General features: G+C 45.4%; 1 protein-coding gene across 2 annotated transcripts in view; it reads right to left on the bottom strand.

Moving 5' to 3' along the window:
- IPO9 (importin 9) overlaps positions 1–27,124 on the bottom strand; it is a 167,123-nt gene that overhangs the window by 23,041 nt on the left and 116,958 nt on the right. The window contains exons 15-20 of one of the 2 annotated variants that reach the window (XM_077839190.1): positions 23,805–24,031; positions 18,805–18,953; positions 15,993–16,121; positions 13,424–13,699; positions 10,687–10,853; positions 180–313 (exon numbers count right to left, since the gene is read on the bottom strand). In XM_077839190.1, the coding sequence (XP_077695316.1) occupies positions 180–313; positions 10,687–10,853; positions 13,424–13,699; positions 15,993–16,121; positions 18,805–18,953; positions 23,805–24,031 (1,082 nt within the window). Of the gene's footprint in view, positions 1–179; positions 314–4,256; positions 4,615–10,686; positions 10,854–13,423; positions 13,700–15,992; positions 16,122–18,804; positions 18,954–23,804; positions 24,032–27,124 lie in introns of those variants that run through there. The other variant, XM_077839191.1, reaches the window with a different exon arrangement.

Here is a 27,124-nt window from a genome sequence, read left to right as displayed (position 1 = left end):
TAGGTATATTAATCTTGCTAACTTTGGGAAAGTTCCAATAAAAAAAAAGTCTGTTTTCTGTAATAGCAATATACCCAACAAAACCGCAGGAGACCTAGAAAATCTTTTAGAGGCTTTCCAAGTGTACCACGAGGTAATATTTATAGACCCAACCCTGTTAGAGCAATCTGATTACTTACTTTTGGCTGATTTGGATCGTGTGCGTATTCCCTCATCCATATTGAATATTTCTTCACCCTTCACCCTAATGTCCTGCAGGCGCTTGTCATCACTGTTGATACCATACTGGAGAAGTTTACACAATGCTACAGAGCTGAGGAGGAAAAGTGTAGAGCATGAGTTTCCCTCTGTCCTATACATAATCCAAAATTCATGAACCAAATATAAGTTTATTCAGTTTACAGGCTTTATCTCAAAGTTCAGTTCACTATAGTTGTATATGAACTCAAAAATGAAAAAATATTCCACGTCCACCAGCTTATTCAGCTCGTGAAAAAGGCTGAAGTTCCAGCTGCAGATATTCAAGGACATGAGCCCCTCCTTCTTGGCTTCTTCCCCTGCTTCATCCATCACAAAGGACTCACATTACCCCTGCTTTGCCCCAATTCCAAGAGGCAAGCCCCTCTCTTAAAAATCATGGCAGACCAAAAACTTGGTCAAGGTGGTATGATGAAGATGCCTCTCAGACAGAAATTTAGGGGTAAAAACATTGTTTAAGGTTCCCGAATCCTTTCCAAAGCTATTGTCCCAACTTCTGACCCATCTACTCATTCAAAAGCCCTACTATTATACACATTGGACCCAAAATGTGAGGTGCTTGATAAACAAATAGGACAGTCCCAGGTCAGAAGAGTTGACAAGTCTATAAACAGTCTTGATGTTATAAGAGAAGACAGCAACAAAAGAGAAGAGGGTAGGAGGAAGAGGACCACAGCTACAAGGTAGAAATGGCTGGTGGCTCTGCACACATTTGTTTTGCACTATGTTATTCATGTTCTTCAAAAATGACTAGTGTGTTAAAAAAAAAAAAAAGGTAATTCGGCCCCAACTTCTCAAAGCACTAAGGGTATAGTGCAGCTGTTCTCCAGCTTTTCTTTTTTTTTGGGGGGTGGGTGGGTGGGGGGGGACGACGACTGGAAACCCTTTGAAAATATTTCAGGCTGTGACAACCCCCGCCATACCATGCCACCCGTACTTCTGCGCAGCTGCTGGAAGCAGTGCTGCCTTCAGAGTTGGATGCCCAGCCAGCAGCTGAGGGCAGTGCTGCTGCCAGCAGCAGCGCAGAAGAAAGGATGGCAACACCATCCCATTCCATCCTTTCTTCTGCGCTGCTGCTGCCTTCAGAGCTGGGTGCCCAGCCAGCAGCTGCTGCTCTCACGACCCACCTACAACAGTCTTGTGATCCCCTTTCAGGTAGGCACCTCCCGTTTGACAAACACTGGTATAGAGGGTGTAATAAATTAGCCACACAACTAAAGTGTCAATTTATTCATAACTTCAAGACAGTAACAACCCCACAGAAGTCACATGGTCACTGACATAAGTGGTTAATATCAAATGGATCAATCAAATCAAATTTCCTTCTCACATGCCCTGTGTGACAAGAACTTGCATACTTCAAAAAGAAAATTCAGTCCACAGGGATCACCCCTCATTTTGCCCTGCACCAGCCAAGCTTGCAGAAGTTTTGGGGGGCCCAAGACAAAATCTGAAACTGAGGTCCCCTGTCCTTCCAAAAAATGACCATTGAGGGGAGGTCTTGGGGGGTGGGTAGGGCTGTTGAAGAACGAGTCTGCAACACACTCAACTTGCAGCAGCAGCTTGGCTCCTGTCCTGAAAGACTGGGCTTAGGTCCCTGCTCCCAGCAAGCGGCATCATGGCATCATTCAGGTTTGGCCCAGCTGCCCCTCCATTGTGACTGAAGGGCCACTGAGCCAGACCTGAGAGGCACTGCGACCCTGTGTGCCAAGTCGCAGCACCACGTGTTTTGGGAGCCTTCTCAAATTGGAGCCTGTAAAAGTTGCCCTTCCCCCCTCCCAACACTTTCACCTCCTTCTCCATCACAGCCCCAGTAGTCTATTGCCTTCTCTCCAACCCTAACCCCTCCACCTGCCCCAGTGATCCTATATCTTTGCCTCTCCTTACTTTTTTTTTAAAATAAGTTTTAAAGGACAGACAATCATCTTGTCTGAATTCCTGCATAACAAGCCATAGAATTTCAACCAGTGATTGCTGCGTCAAGCGAAAACTCCTGGCTGAGCTAGAGCAGATCTTTAAGAAAGACAGACATTTTTGATATAAAGATCTAAAGTGATGGAGACTCCACTGCATCTCTAGGTAAGTTGTTCCAATGGTTAGATACCCTCACTGACAAAAATGTGAACCTTATGTCTAGTTTGACATTATCTAGCTTCAGCTTCCAGTCATTAGATATTGTTACGTCTTTGTCTGCTAAACAGCCCTCTCATCAGACACCTGCTCCCCAAGTAGGTACTTCTAGCCCATGGTTAAACCATTGTTAGCCTTCCCTTTGATAAACTGAATAAACTGAGCTTTAGTCTCTCATTGTAAGGCTGGTGTTCAGACTATAAGTCTTCTTATGGTTCTTTTCTGAACCCTTCCCCATTTTGCAATATCCTTTTTGAAATCCTGATGCCAAAACTGGACAAGTACTTCCACTGTCCCCAGGCTCACCCCGTCCCTGACCCTCACAGTATAAGTCTGTCCTGCTTTTCCCTAGCCTCAAAAAGCTATCCCTCACTCTGATGTGTCTCTTTGGATATTTACCTCCCCCCTCCCCTTTACCTCTAAGCTTTGAATGTACAGTCTAAAATCAAGGCATTCACTCCCCAAGCACCACCTTGGATCCCCTGCAATATGGCTTCTGACCTCTCCACTCTACTGAAGCAGCTCTCATGACTATTTCCTAGCCAAATCTCAGGGCCTTTTACGTCATCTTCATCCTCTTTTCTGCTTTTAACACAGTAGATCCATCTTGACATCATACACTTGCTGGGATTTTGAGACACTGGGTAAAATTTTCAGAAGCACGTAAGCAGCTTCCGAGCCTAAGTCCTGTTTTCAAAAGAGACTGAGTACTATAAGTCTAACTCTTAATAAGTCTATTGTCTTAATAGACAATAAGTCTAACTCTTATTGAAAGCAATTGGACTCTTGCTCCTAAGTGGCCCAGTCTTTTAAAAATGTGACCTAGGTGCTTTTGAAAGTTTTACCCATTGTTTCTTCCTGGTTTTTCCTCTTATCTCTGTTACAGTTTCTTCTCTCTCGCTTTTGGTGGATCCTCCTCACCCCGCTCACTCCGAGGGCTCTGTCCTTGGCCCTTTCTTTGCTTTTCTCACTTTCCACCCTTCCACTGGATGATCATCAGCTCACAAGGCTTCAGCTATCATTTCTATGCAGATGACTTGCAAAACTATTTCTCTACAACTGACCTGTCTCCTTCCAGCTAATCCCACAAATCTCTGCTTTTCTCCTGACATCTCCTTTTGGTTTTCTTGTTATCTTAAATTGCAGATGGCCAAGACAGAACTGCTCTTCCCTTCCAAATTCTCTCCACTCCCCTCCTTCCTCATCACTCTCCATTCTACTTAAGGTTTCCAATCTCAAGATTATTTTGATTTTTTGCCCAACATATCCTGGCCATAGCCAAACTGTTGATTCTACCTCCTCATTGTTGCTAAGATCCATCCTTTTTATTTCTACAGCCAACTCTCTCATTCAGCCCCTTGTCTCTCCTTGACTACTATTTCATCCTCCTCTCTGGACTCCAAATTAATGCTTTGCTCCTCTTAAATCCAAATGAAATGCAGCCAAAGACATTTTCTGTGACCATCAATTTGATCATGTCACTGTGACATTCCCCAGGGTACAATCTGGACTGATGGACAGCTGTGTCCCCTCAGCTCTCCAACCTGGGGTGCCCTTTTTACACTGCTTTACTGTGAGAACCACCACTCCTGGTCTGCTCTCACACAACCTCCAACATGCAAAATCACTCTCAGCTGAATATATGAGTGCTTCTAGCCAGCCACTCCTGAATTATATTGCAGAGCAAAGCCAGCAAATTCCCAGTCCTGGACTTGTCCCCAGAAATGTGCATCTTGTACTGCCCAGCTCTTTCCTTCTGTGTGGTACAAGCTCATAGCAAGTTCATCATTTAATTAATAGAAAATGATATGCACAAATCTTGTTATCTCAAATGGAGGGTCCCAAACACTTCAATCCAAACACACTGGTTTAGGTAAACAATAAAACAAGTTTATTAACTACAGAAAGATAGATTTTAAATGATTACAAGTAATGAGGCATAAAAGTCAGAATTGCTTACAAAGAAATAAAAGATAAAATACAAACTAATACCTAATTTAGAAAGCTAAATGAATTCAAAGCAAAGGTTTTCTCACCACCATGGTTTTACTGGCTCAACTCCTTCAGTCGGGGCCACTCCCCCAGTTCAATGACGCTTCCTTTGTGTTTCAAACGTTATTGATGCCGTGCAGAGAGAGAGGTGATGTGTGTCCTCTGTTCTCCCTTACAGCATTTCTCTTCTTTGAGAATCATTTCCAACAGGGGTTCAGGTGACAGCAAGTCTGTCTGCCAAGAGGTAAATGTCTTGCTCACACCCTTCTTCCTGCCAAAGAATGGCCACTCAACCCAGCAATAGTACACTTGATTGTGTTGACACCTGGCTGAGGTGCTGGCTAACCTTTTGTCTCCGAGGAAACTGGTTTGGGCTGCTTTTCTAAACGTCAAGCATGTCTCAGCAATGTAATACAGTAAAATCGTACAACTTTACACACAACATTGGTACACACATTTTACCAGGACAATAATGCTCAGTAGATGAGTTTTCAAATGACACCTCACAAGACATACTTTGTACAAAATTGATCATAGTCTTGCGAAAGTGATGTCTCCTTCAGAACCCCCTCTACTGGTTCCACAAATCTCAAATTTAAATTTACCATGCCCTGCAAAGCTCAGCTCCACCTTTCCCTAATCAAGGTTCATGTTGCTCCCCTTCTCCTCTGCTTTACCAATGCTCCCAGCCTTGTCTGGCAGATTCTTACATAACCATCTACAAATCTTCTGCACAGTTCCCTCAGCATGGTAGGCTCTCCCTGGACTCATCCACAAAGCTCCTATCCTATCTTAGGATCATAGAAGATTCGGGCTGGAAGAGACCTCAGCAGGTCATCTAGTCCAACCCCCTGCTCAAAGCAGGATCAACCCCAACTAAATCATCCCAGCCAAGGCTTTGTCAAGCTGGGCCTTAAAGACCTCTAAGGATGGAGATTCCACCACCTCCCTAGGTAACCCATTCCAGTGCTTCACCACCCTCCTAGTGAAATAGTTTTTCCTAATATCCAACCTAAACCTCCCCCACTGCAACTTGAGACCATTGCTTCTTGTTCCGTCATCTGTCACCAGTGAGAACAGCCAAGCTCCATCCTCTTTGGAACCACGATTCAGGTAGTTAAAGGCTGCTATCAAACCCCCCCTCACTCTTCTCTTCTGCAGACTAAACAAGCCCAGTTCCCTGAGCCTCTCCTGTCCTTGTTTAAGCCCCTCTAAAAGAACCACTTCCACCATGCTGCTTATACTGAATTGAATTGACTTGCATCTAACTTGCATATAATTTGCCTATTGTTCTTGTATCCTTTTCTAACCTCTGTCTACTTTATCCTTGGATTACATGGCTCTCTGAGAAGGGATTGTCCTTGAGTATTCAGAAAGCACCTAGCACATTGTGAGCACTTCAGTAAATAACTGAGATTGGGGCCCCATTGTGCTAAGCACCATACACACACACAGTGGGAAACAATCCCTGCCTAATGATTTTACAATCTAAACAGACAAGACAAAGAATGGAAGGGTAAACAATGATAGAGAGAAATGAAGTAGATTTCTCAAGGTCACAGCAGGTCAATGACAGAACTGAGAACAGAATCCAGGTCTTCTGACCCAGTGCCCCATTCACTACACCAAATTGCCTCCTAATCTAGTTATTCATTTGTGTGCTTTCATTTTGGACAGCATGATTTTCTTGATTATTTTAACGGTTGCCAGTTTGCCCCATAACTTTAGTGCACTGAACTTACCAGGAAAGAAAAAACGGTCACCTATCTTTTGTAACTGTGGTTATTCGAGATGCGTTGCTCATGTCCATTCCATTCTAGGTACGTGTGCGCCTGCGTGAAGTTGTCAGAGACTTTTACCTTAGCAGTATCCGTAGGGTCGGCTGTGGTGCCCCCTTGAGTGCCGCACTCATTCAGTGGTATATTAGGCGCCAACGACCTTACGCCCTCTCATTTCCTTCTTGCCAGCAACTCCGACAGAAGGGTAAGAATGGGTAATGCAATGGACATGAGCAACACATCTCAAAGAACAACTGTTACAAAAGGTAGGTATCCGGTTTTTCTGCTTTGAGTGTTTTCTCATGTGGATTCCATTTTAGGTGACTTGAAGTGTGTTCATAGAATCATAGAATATCAGGGTTGGAAGGGACCTCAGGAGGTCATCTAGTCCAACCCCCTGCTCAAAAGCAGGACCAATCCCCAATTAAATCATCCCAGCCAGGGCTTTGTCAAGCCTGACCTTAAAAACTTCTAAGGAAGGAGATTCCACCACCTCCCTAGGCAACGCATTCCAGTGTTTCACCACCCTCCTAGTGAAAAAGTTTTTCCTAATATCCAACCTAAACCTCCCCCACTGCAACTTGAGACCATTACTCCTTGTCCTGTCCTCTTCTACCACTGAGAATAGTCTAGAACCATCCTCTCTGGAACCACCTTTCAGGTAGTTGAAAGCAGCTATCAAATCCCCCCTCATTCTTCTCTTCTGCAGACTAAACAATCCCAGTTCCCTCAGCCTCTCCTCATAAGTCATGTGTTCCAGACCCCTAATCATTTTTGTTGCCCTTTGCTGGACTCTCTCCAATTTATCCACATCCTTCTTGTAGTGTGGGGCCCAAACCTAGACACAGTACTCCAGATGAGGCCTCACCAATGTCGAATAGAGGGGGACGATCACGTCCCTCAATCTACTCGCTATGCCCCTACTTATACATCCCAAAATGCCATTGGCCTTCTTGGCAACAAGGGCACACTGCTGACTCATATCCAGCTTCTTGCCCACTGTCACCCCTAGGTCCTTTTCCGCAGAACTGCTGCCTAGCCATTCGGTCCCTAGTCTGTAGCTGTGCATTGGGTTCTTCCGTCCTAAGTGCAGGACCCTGCACTTATCCTTATTGAACCTCATCAGATTTCTTTTGGCCCAATCCTCCAATTTGTCTAGGTCCCTCTGTATCCTATTCCTGCCCTCCAGCGTATCTACCACTCCTCCCAGTTTAGTATCATCCGCAAATTTGCTGAGAGTGTAATCCACACCATCCTCCAGATCATTTATGAAGATATTGAACAAAACTGGCCCCAGGACCGACCCCTGGGGCACTCCACTTGACACCGGCTGCCAACTAGACATGGAGCCATTGATCACTACCCGTTGAGCCCGACAATCTAGCCAACTTTCTACCCACCTTATAGTGCATTCATCCAGCCTGTACTTCTTTAACTTGCTGACCAGAATACTGTGGGAGACCGTGTCAAAAGCTTTGCTAAAGTCAAGAAACAATACATCCACTCTTTTCAAAGATAATGACCAATGGCTCTGCAATCACAGCCGCCAATTCCTTTAGCACTCTCGGATGCAACGCGTCCGGCCCATGGACTTGTGCATGTCCAGCTTTTCTAAATAGTCCCTAGCCACCTCTTTCTCCACAGAGGGATGGCTCCATGCTGTGCCAGTTGGGGATGTAGACCAATGCCAACCACGCCTGCAGGGACCTGAGGCGGACCAAGTGCAGGCCACCATGTGTCCCAATAACCACAGGCATGTGTGAGCGGTGGTGGGAGGGTGGGCTTGCATGTACACGGTGAAGTCCGCTATGACTTGGAACTGAACCTCAGGGAGGAAGGCTCTGGCACGAGTAGAGTCTAGGACCACTCCAATGAATTCTATGCACTGCACTGTGGATAAGGTTGACTTTATCTTGTTTATTAACAGTCCCAGGTCGTGACAGGAGGAACAGACCAGATCAAGATGCCGCCGTACCTGATCCTAGGATCATAGAACTGGAAGGGTCCTCAAGAGGTCATCCCGTCCAATCCTCTGCACTTGTGGCAGGACTAATTATCTCAACCATTCCTGACAAGTGTTTGTCTAACCTGCTCTTAAAAATCTCCAATGATGGAGATTCTACAACCTCCCTAGGCAATTTATTCCAGTGCTTAACCACCCTGACAGTTGGGAAGTTTTTCCTAATGTCCAACCTAAACCTCCCTTGCTGCAATTTAAGCCCATTGCTTCTTGTACTATCCTCAGAGGTTAAGAAAAATTTTTCTTCCTCCTCCTTGTAACAACCTTTTACATACTTGAAAACTTATGTCCCCTTTCAGTCTTCTCTTTTCCAGACTAAACAAACCCAGTTTTTTCAATCTTCCCTCATAGGTGATGTTTTCTAGACCTTTAATCATTTTTGTTGCTCTTTTCTGGACTCTCTCCAATTTGTCCACATCCTTCCTGAAATGTGGCACCCAGAGCTGGACACAATACTCCAGTTGGGGTCTAATCAGCATGGAGTAGAGCAGAAGAATTACTTCTCGTGTCTTGCTTACAACACTCCTGCTAATACATCCCAGAAAGATGTTTGCTTTTTTTGCAACAGTGTTACACTGTTGACTCATATTTAGCTTGTGGTCCACTATGACCCACAGATCCCTTTCTACAGTAATCCTTCCTAGGCAGTCATTTCCCATTTTTTATGTGCGCAACTGATTGTTCCTTCCTAAATGAATACTTTGTATTTGTCCTTATTGAATTTCATCCTATTTACTTCAGACCATTTCTCCAGTTTGTCCAGATCATTTTGAAATTTTAATCCTATCCTCCAAAGCACTTGTAACCCCTCCCAGCTTGATATCATCTGCAAACTTTAAAAGTGTACTCTCTATGACATTATCTAAATCATTGATCAAGATATTGAACAGAACCAGACCCAGAACTGATCCCCGCACTTGTTATGCCCTTCCAGCATGACTGTGAACCACTGATAACTACTCTCTGGGAACCATTTTCCAACCAGTTATGTGCCCACCTTATAGAGGATCTATAAGGTTGTATTTCCCTAGTTTGTTTATGAGAAGGTCATGAGAGACAGTACCAAAAGCCTTACTAAAGTCAAGATATACCACATCTACCATTTCTTCCCTATCCACGAGGCTTGTTACCCTGTCAAAGAAAGCTATCAGGTTGGTTTGACACGATTTGTTCTTGACAAATCCATGCTGAATGTTACTTATCAGCTTCTCATCTTCTAGATGTTTTCTCCATTATCTTTCCAGGTACAGAAGTTAAGCTGACCGGTCTAATTTCCCGGGTTGTCCTTATTTCCCTTTTTATAGATGGGCACTATATTTGCCCTTTTCCAGTCTTCTGGAATCTCTCCAGTCATCCATGACTTCTCAAAGATAATCCTTAATGGCTCAGATATCTCCTCAGTCAATTCCTTGAGTGTTCTAGGATGCATTTCACCAGGCCCTGGTGACTTGAAGACAGCCGGGACTCTAACTACCAGCTAACCTAACACTTGACCTAATGGCTAACTAAATACCTACAAACTATGTACAAAGAAGATAACAAAAGCTCTAAAGAACTGCTAATGCTCTTGTGATCTGTAAGACAAAGCGCTCCAACCGTCATGGGGAGTAATAAGAAACTGAGAGGGCGTATAGTTGGTGGTGCCTAATATACCAACACATGAGCATGGCACTCAAGCAGGCGCCACAGCCAACCCTACAGATACCACTAAGGCAAAAATCTCTGACAACTGCATGCGGGCGCGTGCGCACACCCCCCCCCCCAGAATGGAATCAACACAAGCAAGTACTCGAAGAAAAATAAGTTTAATAATCTGGTGAGTGTTAGGTTTAACCCTCCTCTATAATGCAAAGAGATCAGTTGAGGCACAACTTAAATCTAAGCTGACAACACACTTCAAGTTCTTGGATGCTGTATCAAGCACTAAAACCCAGCTTTCACTGGGAAAACAGGTGTACAGATTGAAGTTCTGAAAAGTCAATTCTAGACAGGGTATCACATTTCAGTTGATTTTCCTCTTGTCCCTACTGATTATGTGGATTCTATTACACTATTGTGAAGACACCTAACATCTTTTGAGAAACCCTGAACAATTACCTTGTACAGTGCTTTGAAACAGTAAATATAAATGATAATCACTTCCATGAGCTGTGTTCACCAGTTCTCGCATTTTAAATCTCTCCCAACTCCTTCCCTATGAATTCTTTAAAGTACATTCTACAGTCAGCTGGGCATCTGCTCTTGCACAAAAAAGATGAGGGAGTAAGAGGAAAAAAACCCAGACTGTTTCCAGTTCTGCAAATGTTTTCCTACCTCTCCATATACAGAGCTGCCATTTAGCAAAGGAGGAAGAGATTTCAGTCCAGCATTGGAGCAGAGTTGGTTTCTTGTTCCAGCTGGCTTACAATTTACCCCACCACCAAGTGCACCTAGCTACAAAATATAACGGGGCAAGCAGCTAATATGCTGTAGAGATAGTACAAGCATTTGGCTTATGAACTATCTTACCTGACTTTGCCTTCATATTGTCCATAGAACAAATGCTGCCGACTCATCCATTCAGCCATTACAAATTCCAAAGCAGGCTTGCCAGTTGGCCCAGGGAGACTACTCAGGAACTCTAACAAGGGCTCCAGCTGGGAGTGAACCAGGTGAGCAAATACCATGATCAAGGACTACAAAAGAAAAAAAGAACACTAGCTGTACATATGTAATAACCTAACAATTAAGTGTTTTCTCTTTACCAAACCCCCGGAGGCTTCATGCGTTTGCTAACACTAAAAGGCATACAGATCCCTGCAAGCCTGTCCACTAGCCAAGAAAGCAAGTGAATTAGAGTAGGAGCGAGTGCTTGCCACCTTATTTAGCCCACAGAACGAGACAGGACAAATTAAACTACTCACTTGCATCTGAAACCCATAAGCCCTCCTAAAGCAAGGACAAAAATGACTAAACCAGGAGAGCTGGCACTGGGCTCTCCACCAGAAAAAATGATATATATCACGGTAGCACCTAGAAGATGCAACAAAGATCAGGGCACCATTGTGCTGGATGCTGTAACATATAGGCAGAGACAGTCCCTGCCCTGAAGAGCTTCCAACCTAAACAGACAAGAGAGACAGAGTGGGAGAAAGGCTCTCATCCCTTTTCCGGTTGAGGCATAGACATTAAGTCACTTGCCCACAGACATACACCAAGTCTATCTCCCAAGTCCTAGCCCAGTGCTTTCACTGCAAGACTATACTCATTCCCCCTTCTCATGAAACCCAACCCAGTAGCATTTCGCCAGTGGAGATGAACCACCTGGCTTAGTAACAGCTTTGTCCACCTTCCTAAAACTTTCAGTTTTTGGTTACACGGTGTAGCTTTCCAAGGTTCTGACTCAAAGACCAAGCAGTTAAAAATGAACAATATTCTTAAACTTTAATAAGAAAAGTAGGAATCTAAGTTTTTTAAATAGACTGTTTGTTTGATTAGAATGCAGCTGCACAGCTTCTTCAGATTCCCAGGGTCTTGGGACACTGACCTGAAAAGTGCACTACAGAAGTCACAGGACTACAAGTATCTCCACCTGTCCCACTTCAGTGGGCGCGAGGATGAGATTTTTGCAACTGACCAATGGGAAAGGTGCTGTTAGCAACTGCAAACAAATGCTTTTACGTTCTTAAAAAGGAATATTTTATCCCTCTCACTACCCTACTGCTATACTTGGGGACAGCTGTCATAAAAACACCTCCTCTCCTCCTGAGCAGGCAACAAAATAAAGGACATTTGGCGCACACTGTATTAAGGGGCTTCAGACAGGGTAGGGTAGAGCATAAAAGTAATGACCTAGGAAGATCTTATTTTTCCTCACACTCCAGCACTATCAATGTATAGATTTTTAAGGCTAGTAGGATCATTATGATGATCTAGTTTCACAAACAGAATTTCACCTACTTATTCCTGCACCAAACCCAGTAACTTCTGGTGGAGTTAGAGCAGTGTTTCCCACATGGAGGGTCCTGGATCCACTAGTGGGTCACAGAAGGGTCTAAGTGGGCTGCATACGTCCTGGAGGCGCTCCCTTCCACCCTAGGGCTCTCACTTCCCCCAGACAGCAGCGTAGGGAGAGGGATCTGGGCAGTAGTAGTCCAGAGAAAGTGGCCAGAGCCAGCGAGTGGCTAGTCAACCACCTAGTAGCAATCACAGCCCCTCTGCAGGGAGAGAGGGATCAGCTGGGGCTCCAAGAGGGGACAGAGGTGGGAAAGTGAGAGCAATGGGGCTGGAGGAGCCAAGCAGGTGGCTTGGAGGGCTGAGGAGAACCAGGAATAATGGTGGGTCCCCCAAAAAGAACAAAATGTAGTTGGTGGGTTGCCTTAGTAGAAAGTTTGAGAACCACTGAGCTAGAGTACCTTTTAGAAACAACTCCCATCTTGATTGATGGAGAAGACATCATCCTTAGGTGAGTTGTTCTAACAGTCAATTATTGTCTGTTAAAAATGTGCACCTTATTTCTACTCTTAATCCATTTAGTCTCAGCTTCCAGAAACTAGATCTTGTTATGCATTTGAGTGCTATATTAAAAATCCAGATGCTATCAAATCTTCCTGTTTATACATCTTAGGACTGCATTAGCTCTCTTCACCAACTGAACGTGAGCTCCCAATGGGATGCTGTGGCAATACACCATGATCCCTATACCCTCTGCAGAGTCATTGCTTCTAGGACACAGTCCCCCTATTCTGTGAGTAGGGCCTACATTCTTTTTTCTTAGATGACCTTGCATTCGGCTGCATTAAAATATATTTCAATGACCCTAGTTTACCAGCATTGTTTTGTGTAACAGATAATAAAACAAGACATAGTATTCCAGTAACGGCTTCACTACTGTGTTATATAGTGGTAACACCATCTCTTTACTTCTACTTGATATTTGCCTACTTACTGTTCTATAAGAAAACACCACTCAACTTCTAGAAGAGACTAAGAGATATTTCTAGATCTCAAGTACACCTCAACTGAAATTTCAGTAAGAAGTGCCAAAGTCAGGAGATGGCTTACAACATACGTGATGAAAGGCTTTAAATTCATATTCCTTTGATCCCTCAAGGCAGGAAACTATGTCCACAGGATAGCCATTTTTGTAGCATACCTAGAATCTGCAATTGCATACGTAGTGGATTTGCAGGCATGTAATGTAAACTTATACTTTAGTTCCTGAAACTTGGAACCATTGTTTCCAGTGGCCTCCCAGCCTGCTCACCTGCATTACACTGAGTGTCTCTGCTTGTTGCATTTTGCTAAGGATTGCTCTCAGAATCTGGTCCAGGTTTTCTCCCAGCTCACTTCCTGCCTTGGAAATCAGTGTGGAGACTAGTCTGCCCACAAAGGCAGCTGTGAACTCTGAGGTCCGTGGATCCAGGAGTTGGCTCACCACCTGCATGACATACCACAGCCCATTGTGGCCTTGCTCATCATGCCATTGTGCAATCTGTTCTAGTGCTACTGAGACGTATGCACGCAGACACTCACCACCATTCTGAATGCAAGAGAGAGAATTACTGTGTTAGAACTGTCAGACTCTCAAAACCAACTATATGTTGTGGGCACCCCCAAGTAACCAAGGAGAAAACCCATTTCACCACAGCACAAAGCACTTTAAACAGGAAGAAAGAATTAGTAAACAAGATGCGTGTGATGGGTAAAATGGTGGCAGCTGTGAGAAATCCAGTGCTCAGAAGACCTGGAGTGCAAGTATCTGCAATTCTGTTTCATTAATCTAGTATGCAGATACATTCCAAGAGATTCCAAACAGCTAGAGTCCGGGGTAGCTAGAGAGTAGCATGAGGGGCAAACATGACCCAGATTTCTACAGTAAAGCGCTCTGTTTCAAAAAAGATTGCAGTTCAGCAATCCGGCATACCGTATTCACCTTATTCTCGCTGGAGCACTGCTCAACGTGACCTCTTTCCATGGGCCCCACCCACGTGAGAAACGGAAGTTGGAACCACAAAGTTGCTTTTCTCTGTTTGAAGGTCAGGGTGAGTAACTGACCCACCTTGGTCTATTCACAAACATGTTTAAGAAGCTGGAAGGCTCAAAAGGCCTTGCTTCCTATAACCCTGAAAGTCCCAATTCCTTGCTTAGAGCTGCTATGATGACCTCATCAGGCAGCAGCAGGGGCTATCGGTAGGTGGAGCACAAAAGGTGCTCATGCCCCTTCCCTACTCACCTGTAAAGGCTCTGGGAGTATGGTGGAGAGGCAAAGGAAGAAAGTATGGTGAGGCAGGAACTGGCCAGGATGGGGGAGCAGCAGAAAAGCAACCACTACTCAGAGAGAGTTAGGTGTTCCGAGGAAATCAGGGACCAATAGCAGGCAGTGAAGCCTGCCTGAGCATTTCCACTCGCCCTGCTTCTTTAGCCACTTTCCTTTGATAAATGCTGTCAACAGGTGCAAGAGGGGAACTGGGATCAAATCTGTTTTTCCCCCTTGCCTCCTGTTTTCCCCCACTCAAATTAACAGGAGACTTGCCTACTATGAAGCAAGGCCTGGGCTCCCCAGGCTGAGGCTGCTTTGACAGAAAGCCTCTGCCAGGCAGGTTAATTACAAGAGAAAAAAGGGACATGTTCATGGCATGCCCCAGAGTCCTAAAGAGAAAAGACCAAGACTGGTCCTGCCCTGCCAGTTAAAAGGAGGGTTAGCAAAACTCACCACAGGCACCAAAATGAAGATGGCAGCAATTATTTATAAAAGATAGGAATAGCACTCAGGCTTCTGGCAAACCACCAGTGTGGCTGCTGGTGGGGTCAGACTGAGTCCCCACAAGGCAAAATGACCCCTTAAAGCAGGGGTGGGCAAACTTTTTGGCCCTAGGGCCACATCGGGTACAGAAATTGTATGGAGGGCCAGGTAGGGAAGGCTGGGGGAGGCTATGCCATCCTAAACAGCAAGGTGTGGCCTGGCCCCTGCCCCCATTCCAGCCCCCCGGAACTCCCACCCCCAACCAACCCCCCCCCCCCCCCCGGGACTCCTGCATCCTATCCAAACACCCCTGCTCTCTGTCCCCTGACCATTCCCCCGGGACGCCCATCCCCTATCCAATCCCCCCTGCTCCCCACCCCCGACCATCCCTGGAGCCTCCCCCACCCCCTATCCAACCCTCCCTGCTCTCCCCACCCCATGTAACCCCATGTGGGGTGGGGGAAAGGGGATCTCAGTCCTTTCCCTGTAGATTTCCCCTGCTTGTTTGGCTGCTCTCCCTGGTAGTTGGGCAAGGCTCTCTCCCTGTCTGGGCTTGAGTGCTGGGAACAGGGGCCAAGCATTCTGGAGGTGGATGGGGGCCCTGGTTTGCTCTGCCCCTGTCCCCGGCAACAGGGGGCTTGACCACCCCCCTGCAACCCTCCCTGCTCCTCACCTCCCCAGAGCTTCCCCTGACCACGCTGCCCTGGAGCACCAGGTCTGGCCACACTTTAGCTGTGCTGCCCAGGCGGAGCTGCAGTCATGCTGCCCAGGTGCTGGGGGAACTGTGACTGAGGGAGGCAGGGAGGGAGGGGAGCAGAAGGGGAGGGGCCAGGGGCTAGCCTCTGCCCACTCACCATGCTTCTGGGGAGTTGGGCTGGCTCCTCTGTGGTCCTGTCTTGATCCCGCTCACTGGCAGGAGCTCAGGGGCCACAGGGAAGGGTCCTGCAGGCCGGATGTGGTCCGCAGGCTGTAGTTTGCCCCCCTCTGCCTTAAAGACTAGATAAAGCATGTCAATTGACTGACTTGTGTCATCCAATGCTTTGGACTGACATGACCCTGCAGTTCCTTGCCCCTTCCCTATAGACGTTACCTGCATGGTAGCATTGTCATCCGTGTGCAGGCTGCACTGAGCCACCGCAGGGAATGCTTGGCAGATCAAGAGCTGGGAAAGAGGAGGTTTCGTATTCCTCACAACAGTGGTTAATATATCAATAGAAGTCTGAAAGGGGAAAGCACACAAATAGAAGCTCTTTTAAACAGCAGTCACTGCACTGTAACTCAGCATTTCCACAAAGCCTGGGAGGGCAGGGTGAGATTCGAAGGCCTACCTGATAATGGGGGGAGGGCACACAACAGTGACAGTGCAGATTCTCCTGTGGTGCCTCGCTCACATGGGGGGGGGGGGGGGAGAAGGGAGGGAGGGAGAGGAGTGTTTGAGTTTGTTTTCTTGAAAACTTTTCAAATGTTGGAGAAATGCTTTGGTTTCTAGTGAGTGCTGGAGATGCCACCCATCAAACACACTGCAGATTGAACAGGAGTCTCATAAGGATGATTTCCTAAGAACAGAGCCTCATTTCTACCCCCAACCCACATCAAACCTCTGCTGCCAGTCACCAGCACTTGACAGATATGGAGCAGACAGCTGAATGACAACAGATGGAGCATTCAGCAGCAGCTCTTTCCCTGTACAGGAAACACATTATTTCGGCAGCAGGTGAAGGCCAACGTTCAGCAGCAAGTAGTTTTTAAACCCCCTTTTTCAAATAAGGAAGCTTTTTAGCATCAGTTGTGTGTGTCCAAGTGGCTTTGATCATGCCCATTTCATAGGACTTCATGGGATGGATTACGCTTTGTAAGAAAACAAAGCAGATTTTTCAGCTTTTACCCCTGTAACATGCCTCAGAAACACAAGTACCAAGGAGGTCTGAAGATAGCAGGTAGCCCACAGCAAAGGTACTTTTCACAGTCACCCTTGACAACATACTGTTCTGCTGGTATACAGCTTCACCTGAAGTTATTTTAAAAAGCTTGTGTGGTGAAACATTTCCATTAATCTGATTCACCTAAAGGAACCAAGGCCAAACCAGAAAGGACGTTTATAAATACTGCAGGAGGACTGAATATCTCTTCCTCTCATCAACTATGCACCTTTAAAATGTAAGAGTAGGGCTCTTCAGCTTCCTCAGAAAGCACAAAAGGGGATTCAACAAAAATCAGCTATTTTAAAAAGTGCTTCTCAACACGCAAGCAAGTTCTCAAAAGGCTGGGCTGAGCGACATAAAAAATATGCATGTAGTCATTCCATTTGTAACTGTTCAAATCACATGTGACACTACCCACAAATGCCCCTGCTCTGGCAGTTAGTGCAGAACAACTGACTCCCCTTACTAGTTAATTCAAATTTTAGTTTAATATTGGGAAGTGTGACAGTGCATATGTAAATTTATCTATGATGACACTTTATATCATTCCATTTGATTTTAAAAGGGATGATGATTAATAATGCATGTTATAATAAAGGGTTAATCAACTGTCAGAGTAAGACAGGTCAATAGACTGCTCAGGCTATGTTTTAGTCATGGGTATTTTTAGTAAAAGTCCTGGACAGGTCACAAGCAGTAAACAAAAATGGACAGCCTGTGACCTGTCCATGACTTGTACTATATCCCTAACTAAAACCTGGGCCAGGAGGCCACGGATGCTCTGCGGGGGCAGTCTGGGAGTACGGCTCAGACCCCCCGCCGGTGCTGGGGGCGAGGCCTGGCCCCCCCACCGGTTCTGGGGGGAGGGGGAGAGGAGGGAGAGCAGGCAGCAGCACATAGCCCAGGACCCCCACTGGTGCTGGGGGGGATGGAGGGGAGGAGGTGGCACGCAGCCCAGGACCCCCACTGGTGCTGGGGGGGGTGTGGGGGTGCATGGCACGGGACCCCCACTGGTGCTGGGGGGAGGGTTGGTGCAGCTGGCAGGCTCCCTACCCAGCTCCATGTGTCCCTGCAGCTCCTAGGGGGAGGGAAGGCAGGGGAGCTCTGCGAGCTGAACCCGCCAGATGGGAAGGGGCAGCAGGCAGAGCCCCCGGGCCCCTGCCTAGGAGCTGTAGGCACATGCCAGCCGCTTCTGGGGAGCCTCCCCCGAGGTAAGCGCCATCCTGCATGTCAACTCCCCACCCCATCCTTCAGCCCCCTCCCACACCCAAAATGCCCCACCGGCCGCTGCCAAAGTCATGGAAAATCACAGAATTAGTGACTTCCATGACCTCCGTGACAGACATGCAGCCTTATTCATAACAGCCAGTTAGAATGACATAAAACCACCTTCTACTGATGTGCTTATAACCAGGTATAACATATACTCCTCTCTGCTGGTTATTATAAATATTTTAATCATGTATTAATGCTTTATAAATGGAATCTCAATATAAAGCATGATCCTATATATTTTACATATACACAGTTACATGTGAGGTGTTTCATTGTGTACACAAAGGTGCAAACTCACATGGAAGGATATGTACAGCTTGGGTTCTAAAAACTGTGCATGTACCATGTTCATGACATGTAATGTGCATTACTGGAGAATGCCCTATTGTGAGAAAACTTACTTCCATAGGTTGCACTATTTCAAATGGTAAGAAAGAGCTAAAGACACTTTGTAAGGACTGGAAGAAGGCTGACAGACAACTGAGAGATAAAAGACTATGATGTGCATTTCTTCCAAACCTGGAGATCTCTTTCCCCACAGAAAGATCTCAGTCACTGAAGACATCGCTCAATAGTAGTTATGAGCTTCCTTTCTTGCTCTTTTCATACCAAAACAGGTTGATGGAATGGCATAAAGCCAATGCTTTTAATAGGTGCAGCAAGAACCCAACCTGCAGCTAAACCATAGTTTGCCATAGTACTTACTGCACAAAGCCCTGCTGGAATCTTATCAGCAGGAGCCTGCATGATGCTGACGAGAGTTGGGATTAGTCTCATCTGCATTGGACCCTGGCAGGCTTCTATCTGTGCTAGCTCCTTAAAGATATCTTGGGCGAGAGAGGCAACAACAGGATCTAGAGTGAGAAAGCACCAGTTACTAAGACAAACTAATGAGTATTGGTCTAAAATTTTGTTGCTATCATTTCAATAAGGTAAACCGCAAATTTTATTACAGAAGGTTACACGAATAGTCTTTACTGGAACATCCAGTTTACTTTCAGCCTCATTAAGCAACTAGAAGTAATCGGAAGAAAATTCAGTCAGTTTCTGTATGGCTATATGGCATTTACTAAACAATTCTGTGCATGAAGGTAGACTTTCAGTATATTTGTGTCTGTAGCCAAGGAACCAAGTATCATGCTGCACAATAAATCTGATACAATAGGGAACTGGGAATAATGTGGCATTTCACCCTCACCCCTTTGCCCTTCATCGTCCCCCAGACCAGGGCAGTAAGTACAATGTTTAATACAAATGATTTTAGTATTGAACTCAATTTTATGCCATCCACAAAATTGCAGCCTTCAGTCTGGGGCAGAATTTTACAGTGACAAAGTTTAACTACACCACAGAAATTGTCAGGGGAAAGTTGGAAGTTTTGACACCTGGGTAGGGAACCCTAGCTTTGGCACCTAGAAATACACGGAAAACAGTTATGGTTTTTGGTATACAGGAAGCAGTTTAGGGCTTCAGTATTTGGAAGGGGATTTTTTTCAGAAAGGGAACGAGTTAATTTAAAATTTGGCAGTGGTGCATTTGAATTCCTCATTCAGGCAACCCAAACAACTACCAGCACTCAGTTACGTCACTGGATAGCTACCCAATATCAACAATAAATAAGCAGAACAAATTGATGTTTCTGTTAAGATATTCTACAATAAAACAGTTGAAGTTTACATACAGCTATCAAACTTAATGACAAGTTAAACTTCTCTTATACATTTATCTTATACTTTATGCATCCAATGAAGTGAGCTGTAGGTCACGAAAGCTTATGCTCAAATAAATTGGTTAGTCTCTAAGGTGCCGCAAGTACTCCTTTTCTTTTTGCGAATACAGACTAACACGACTGCTACTCTGAAACTTCTCTTATACAGTTATAATGATTAAGGGTGTCTGGAGACTCAGGCTGGCATTACTACATTACAAAGCTCATATTTTAAACATTTTTATTGCAACCATAAGAGCTAGAGATGTAAATGCATAGATTTTAAGGTCAGAACGGATGATAAAGATCTAGTTTGACCTCCTGCATAACAGGTGATATAATTTAATTCAGGTTTCAGAGTAGCAGCTGTGTTAGTTTGTATTCGCAAACGAAAAAGAGTACTCGTGGCACCTTAGAGACTAACCAATTTATTTGAGCATATATATAAGCTTATGCTCAAATAAATTTGTTAGTCTCTAAGGTGCCACAAGTACTCCTTTTATAATTTAATTCAGTGATTCCTGCATCACGTCCATAACTTTGTCATCCAATCTCAATTTAAAGATCCCCGGAGGTGGAAAATCCACTGTGTCCCTAGGAAGGCTGTTCTAATAATCACCCTCCCAGAAACAACTGTGTGCTTATTTTCAGTTTGAACTTGTCTAGCTTCAGTTTCCATCCACTGGATCTTGTTATGTCTTTGCTAAGTTAAATGTATGATTGGCAAAGTTATATAAAGCAATGCATCTTGCTGCTCAGTTTCTCTATCTCCACATCACAGAGATACATACCTTGCTCTCGGTCTAGGACTCTGGATTTGTGACTTGACTAAAATAATCAATTTTATATAGTTAATTTTCATGCGATTTATTTCTTACAATCTTCATTTAGATTTTACATGCTGTTGTATAATTGACCTCAAGTCACTTCAGCCTGGCGATGGCATGGCTGATCCTAGTCTTATGGAAAAGAGGGGTTTAAGCAGTGTACCTCTTGCCCCACTATCTTTCCAGCATCTGATGCCTACACCATATGCCTCCTTTACCTTGGAGATCGACACTTTTCTGAGTGTTGCCAGCTATGTCAAAGCCTTTACACCAGGGGCTCTAAAAGAATGGCAGGCCCATCTCCAGGCCTTCCCGATGCAGTGAGCCCTTCAAGAGGGTGCCTTGGAACAGGCAGCTCATGGGTCCAGTACTGAGCATGATCACAAGAGGCCTTCTTGAGTCCTAAAACCTATTCCCATTGAAAAGGGGAAGTCTGCAGTGCTGTCCATGGTTCCCAAATCTGGTTCCAAGCCAAAACCAGACCCATCTGGGACATCCCCCTACAACATAGGGACGAATTGATCAGCAGGGCCTACAGACCCCAGTTTAAAAAACGCTGCATTAGATGTTAAAAGGATCCGAGGTCCAAACCATTTAGATAGTCTCTGACCTTCTGAATAGTTTCTGACTGTGGTCTATAGTAAACAGCATCAGGGGAATACCATCTCCACTAACACGCTGAGAGTGGATTAAAGATTATATAGATTTATGCCTTAGCGAGGGCCCACTCCATCATGGCTAATTCCACTTCCGTGGCTTGTTATCAGAATGTCTTTATTGTGGAGATTTCCAGAATGGCTACATGGAATTTAATACACTGCTTGCTGGACTTGGCACCCTGTGGCAGAGTGGGAGTAGCCTAGGGCTGGCTCACCATTCTGTGCACTTCGTAAACATCCCTGCCAAACTGGGAGATAATTAATGAGGTCTGGGTGATTAACCAATTAACAAGGGAATTCAGCTGGGGACCGTTAAATGGGAGACAAAGACAGAAGGAAGGGCAAAGAAACTCGGGAACTGAGAGGTGAGATCTCTTTCCTCCTCACCTCCCTTTATCTAAGGGGGTATGTTGAAGCTTGGGAAAAGCTTTATGGAGATGGAACATGAAGTTCCATATGACACTGTAAATAAAGTACACTGCGGGCAACTTACGTAAGTGTGTGTGAGGACTGTTTACAAAAGAAAGTCAGGGTGCAGGAGCTCACCCTGTGACAAGTGGAGGCTTGTCTGGGATAACAAGGACTGTTTGTGTGCTGGCTCTGTTAAAACTCCTGGAAGGTTTTCTGTAACTCCTTTTTCTGCTCAATTACCCAGTGCAGAAGTTCCTCCATATTGCCGAGTCTGCTGTGCTTTCTCATTGGCTCCCCTTTCTGGTCCTTTGCCTACACTGGAATGGGAAATCCTGGATAAGCCCCCATTTGTCACAGGGTGGCACACCCTGAATTACTCTGTGCAAACAGTACTCACATGCTCTTATGTAAGTTCACCAGTGTACTTTACTCCCAATATCCTATGCAGCTTAATGTCCCATCACCAAAAGGCTTTTCCCAGGCTTCGGCATACATCCTAGGCACAGGGAGGAAGGAGAGATCTCACCTCTCAGATCCTGATCTTCTTTGCCCTTTCTTCCCTCTCCCTGTCTTCCACTTAACTGATGAGCTGAATCCCCTCATTAACTGGTTAATCACCCAGTCCTAATTATCTCTCAATTTGGCCCACACAAGGACGCTTACAAAGCTTACAGAGCAATGAGCCAGCCCTAGACTACTCCCACTCTGTCAGTTGCCTCCTTTTAAATTAACAGTTCCTCAGTTCACCCCCCACCTGGACTCCACTGCCTGCTACAATTTCCAAAAAGTGGCAACAAAAATATATACTAAGATAGTGAAATTGTATATGCACACTTCCTGCCTGCCTTTCCCTCTTCCTCATAATTCTTTATATGTCTCTGGACACTGCTGTGGTCATATAAGGGAATGTACTAGCTTCTGCCTCAGTTCTTTTCCCCTGAACCCCTGTCAGACATTCAACACTGAGAGGGCACCTGTGCCTCCACCAAGTGATGCAGCTTGCTAAGGAGTTCTGAGCACAAGGCAGCAGGGAGCCCAATTCCCAGAAGTGTATACATTCAGAGGTACCTCTCACAGGACTAGTTACTAATAAGTAACACCTCTTTAGTCAATTCTGACATCTATTGCACATGCCACACTCTCAGCAGAGGTTGCCTATTTATTCTACCGACTCAAACAGAATTTAGGCAGCACAGTACTTGGGTAACAGCTTAATACATTCAACACTTCAGATTATGAGAGCAACCTTAGAAAACCTGTTCTGTCCACCTTCATCAATGGATGCAGACTTGTCTACACACTAGTGACTGATGACAGTGCAATGTTAACAGAAATCTAGTAAGAGGATGGCTTCAGGCAACAAGGTATGCTGTAACACACAGCTAAGAGTAACCAATCTGGGATTTTATTGGATAAACTCCATTTAAGGAAACAAAGGGAAACTTGAATGCAAAAATAGTATGGCTTCCTCAGAATGACTTAATACCTCAACTTATTACTTCAGGACAGTAAGAGCCATACTTTTATATACAAAATGTCCTCTTCTGACCTATGAGTCAGCCTGCCCCCTACATTATTCCTGGTGGAAGAAAGTTCTCTTTTCACACACAACTGCATATCATACCAGTTCTTATACTTCACTAATAGTGCAGAAAGCTATTGCAAAATCCTTATCAAAGAGAAGGTTAAAAGAACTTGATCACAGTCTATAAGCACTTATGTGGGTAAAAGATTTAGATGGCAGAAGGGTCTTTAATGTAGCAGACAAAGGCAGAACAAGATCCAATGGCCGGAAGTTGAAACTAGACAAACTCAGGTTAGAAATAAAGTGCAAATTTTTGGAACTACTTGCCAATGGGCTAAATACAGGAATCAACGGGCACAATTCTCTGGCCTGTGCTATACAGGATGTCAGACTAGATGATAATCGTTCCTTCTGGCCTTAAAATCTAAGGATAATGTATTTCCAAAATGTCATTCTGTACATTTTAAATACACACTTCAAATGTCAATTTTACAGGTAACCTGCAGGAGATTAATCTTGACCAGACTCCATTAGCAAAGACAGATCAATATTTAAAAGACACTTTGGGCACATACCATTACTGTACTTGAGGAAGATTGCTATGGTGAAGGGGCAAATTTTGTTCTCCACATTTGCTGTAAATGCTGGGTCTACTGTACAGACAATGCAAAGTGTTTCCATCACAAGATTGAGGACCTCTGAACTGAATTGAGCTGCCAAGTGGATCAGTCCATCCAGGATACTGGGAAGGAAAGGCTGCAATACATGGGTGCTTTCAGAGATCTTCAGCTGGTCACAGTAACTAGATAAGGAATTCATGGTACAAAACACACAAGTATAGTATTTACAATAGCACTAGAGGATCATAGATCAGAGTATTTTTTTTCTTTTCTCTCTTTTCATCCCAACTGTATATTTTTTGTTTTAGCCATCTGACCCCTGTATTTCCTTTTTTCCTACTCAAACTCAAATTTTGAATTTAAAAAAAATTAAATTGCTATTCATCTTTTAGAACCAATATGGATGGATCCTCTACATTAGTTTAGATCTTTAAAATTTTGTAATTGGCAAACATGCCCTCCTTGCGTAGCTGTGGGGAAGACCCTATCAAGAGCTGAACAGTTGTGCTTCTTCAGTGAAGAAGATGGGGATTTTCACTCTCTTAAAACACCACGAAAATCAGCTCTGCGGGATCTTTCTGTGCCACAGTACACAGTGGTTTGTGAAGTGAACTGGGGCTAGTGCCTCAACTAAGAAAGCATAGGTACAAATAGTGCAACTATGATTTGAGTCCTACATCTATAATGTTACTGTCTGCATTTTTGTTTAAGCTTTCAGTGACTGGTATTATACCTTCTAATCAAATCTTCCACTTGCACATCACTATAAAGGGCATTACATTTGAGATCCAAATTAACTTCCATTCTGCACATGCCATCCCTGGTGTTATTCCTCACATTGTACATTTATGAGAGTAAAGTGAAAAAAGCGGTTACTAACCTTTTGTAACTGCTGTTGTTAGAAATGTGTTGCTCATGTCCACTCCATGTTATGCGTGTGTGCTCGCCACATACATCGGTGCCGGAAGCTTTTCCCTCAGTGGTATCCATAGGGGACCAGCTCTGGCGCCCATATAAGGGACGCTGCTGACCCTCTCCCTCCCTCAGTTCCTTCTCGCCGGAACTCCAACAGTGGGGAAGGAGGGCAGGTCATGGAATGGACATAAGGAATACATCTCGAAGAAAAACAATTACAAAAGGTTAGTAACCGTTTTTTCTTCTTCGAATGCTTGCTCATGTCCATTCCACGTTAGGTGACTCACAAGCAGTATCCCCGGAGGTGGGTAGGAGTTCATGGACGTGTCAATTGCAACACGGCTCTGCCAAAGCCAGCATCATCTCTAGCCTGCTGGGTGATGGCATAGTGGATCATGAAGCTATGCACCGACGACCATGTTGCAGCCCTGCAGATATCCTGGATAGGGACTTTTGCCAGTACAGCTGCCGAAGATGCCTGTGCTCTGGTCGAATGGGCCGTCACTATCTGGGGAGGTACGACCTGCGCCAGCTTGTAACAAGTGCGAATGCAGGTGGTAATCCAAGATGAAAGTCTTTGATAGGATACTGAGAGGGCTTTCATTCGGTCAGCCGCCGTGACAAAAAGGTTAGTCAATTTACAGAAGGGCACGGTATGCTCTAAGTAGAAAGCCACAGCCCGTCTGACACGAAGCGTGCACATGCACCCCTCTTTGTTAGGTGCACGGGGCTTCGGGCAGGAAACTGGGAGAAATGTGTCCTGATTAATAGGGAAAGGTGACACCACCTTTTGCAGGAAAGCCGGGTGGGAACGCAACTGAACCATGGCCTTGCAGAACACAGTGTACGGGGGCTCCGATGTAAGGGCTTTAATCTCGGAGACTCGCCATGCTGAAGCGCTAGCCACAGGTAAGGCAACTTTCCACTATAGATGTGAAAGAGAGCAGGAGGCTAACAGCTCAGAGGAGGGCCAGTGAGCCTAGAAAGGACTAGATTGAGGTCCCATTGGGGGACCGGTGGAAAGAGTCTCTCCAGGCTCTTAAGGAACCTGATCGTCATCTCAAGCGAGAACACCGATCTGCCCTGGATGGCTGAAATGGCAGCCTGGTGCACCTTGATGGAGAAGGCTGGGTCTTGATGCTTTAAATGAAGCAGGTAGTCTAGAATGGACTGTAGAGGTGACTGGGTCGGGGAGATCCCCTGCTCCAACACCCAGCAGGAGAAGCGTTTCCACTTCGCCAGATAAGTCACTCTCGTAGAGGGTTTTCTACTTTCCACCAGTCCTCTGGGTTCAGCCATACAGCATCCACATTGTGAGGTGGAGGGAGGCGAGGATTGGGTGCAGTCACCTCCCTTGATCCTGAGAGCAGATCTGGGCAGTTGGGAAGCGTTCATGGGGGCGCTGATGCCAATCCCATGAGCATGCCGAACCAATGCTGGCGAGGTCACGCTGGGGTGATCATGATGACCCTGGCTTTGTCCCTCTTCATTTTCAGGAGGGTCCTGCCGATAAGAGGGATTGGCAGGAAGGCATACATCAGGCCCTCTGCCCAAGACAGGAGAAAGCCTTCGGAGAGTGGGGATAAGAGAGATTGACGGGAAAGTGTACGTCAGGCACTCTGCCCAAGACAGGAGAAAGGAGCCCTTGGAGAGAGCAGACACTTCCTGTTCTATCTGGTGGCAAACAGGTCCACCTGGGGAGTTTCCTACCTCTGGAAGATCTTTCTGACAACCTCCTCATGAGGGACCACTCGTGGTGAGAACAGAACAGCCTGCTAAGGCGATTTGCCAGCTTTTTTTCTGACACTAGGAAAAGGTAGTGCCTCGATGTGTATGGCGTGCTGAATGCAAAAATCCCACGGCCAGAGGGCTTCTTGGCAGAGAACCGAGGACCGTGCTCCCCCTTGCCTGTTGACATAGAACATGGTGTCTGTATGTCAGTCAACACCTGAACTATTTGATGTGATAGCTGCGGAAGGAACACTTCACAAGTCAACTGGATGGCTCTGAGCTCCCTGACGTTCATAGAATCATAGAATATCAGGGTTGGAAGGGACCTCAGGAGGTCATCTAGTCCAACCCCCTGCTCAAAGCAGGACCAATCCTCAACTAAATCATCCCAGCCAGGGCTTTCTCAAGCCTGACCTTAAAAATTTCCAAGGACAGCGATTCCACCACCTCCCTAGGTAACCCATTCCAGTGTTTCACCACCCTCCTAGTGAAAAAGTTTTTCCTAATATCCAACCTAAACCTCCCCCACTGCAACTTGAGACCACTACTCCTTGTTCTGTCATCAGCTACCACTGAGAACTGTGAATGTTGATGTGCAGTGAGAGCTCGTCCCGGGACCACAGTCCCTG

The sequence above is a fragment of the Eretmochelys imbricata genome, chromosome 21, assembly GCF_965152235.1.
Source record: "Eretmochelys imbricata isolate rEreImb1 chromosome 21, rEreImb1.hap1, whole genome shotgun sequence".
Lineage (NCBI taxonomy): Eukaryota > Metazoa > Chordata > Testudines > Cheloniidae > Eretmochelys > Eretmochelys imbricata.
This window is presented reverse-complemented; position numbering and strand designations above follow the sequence as displayed.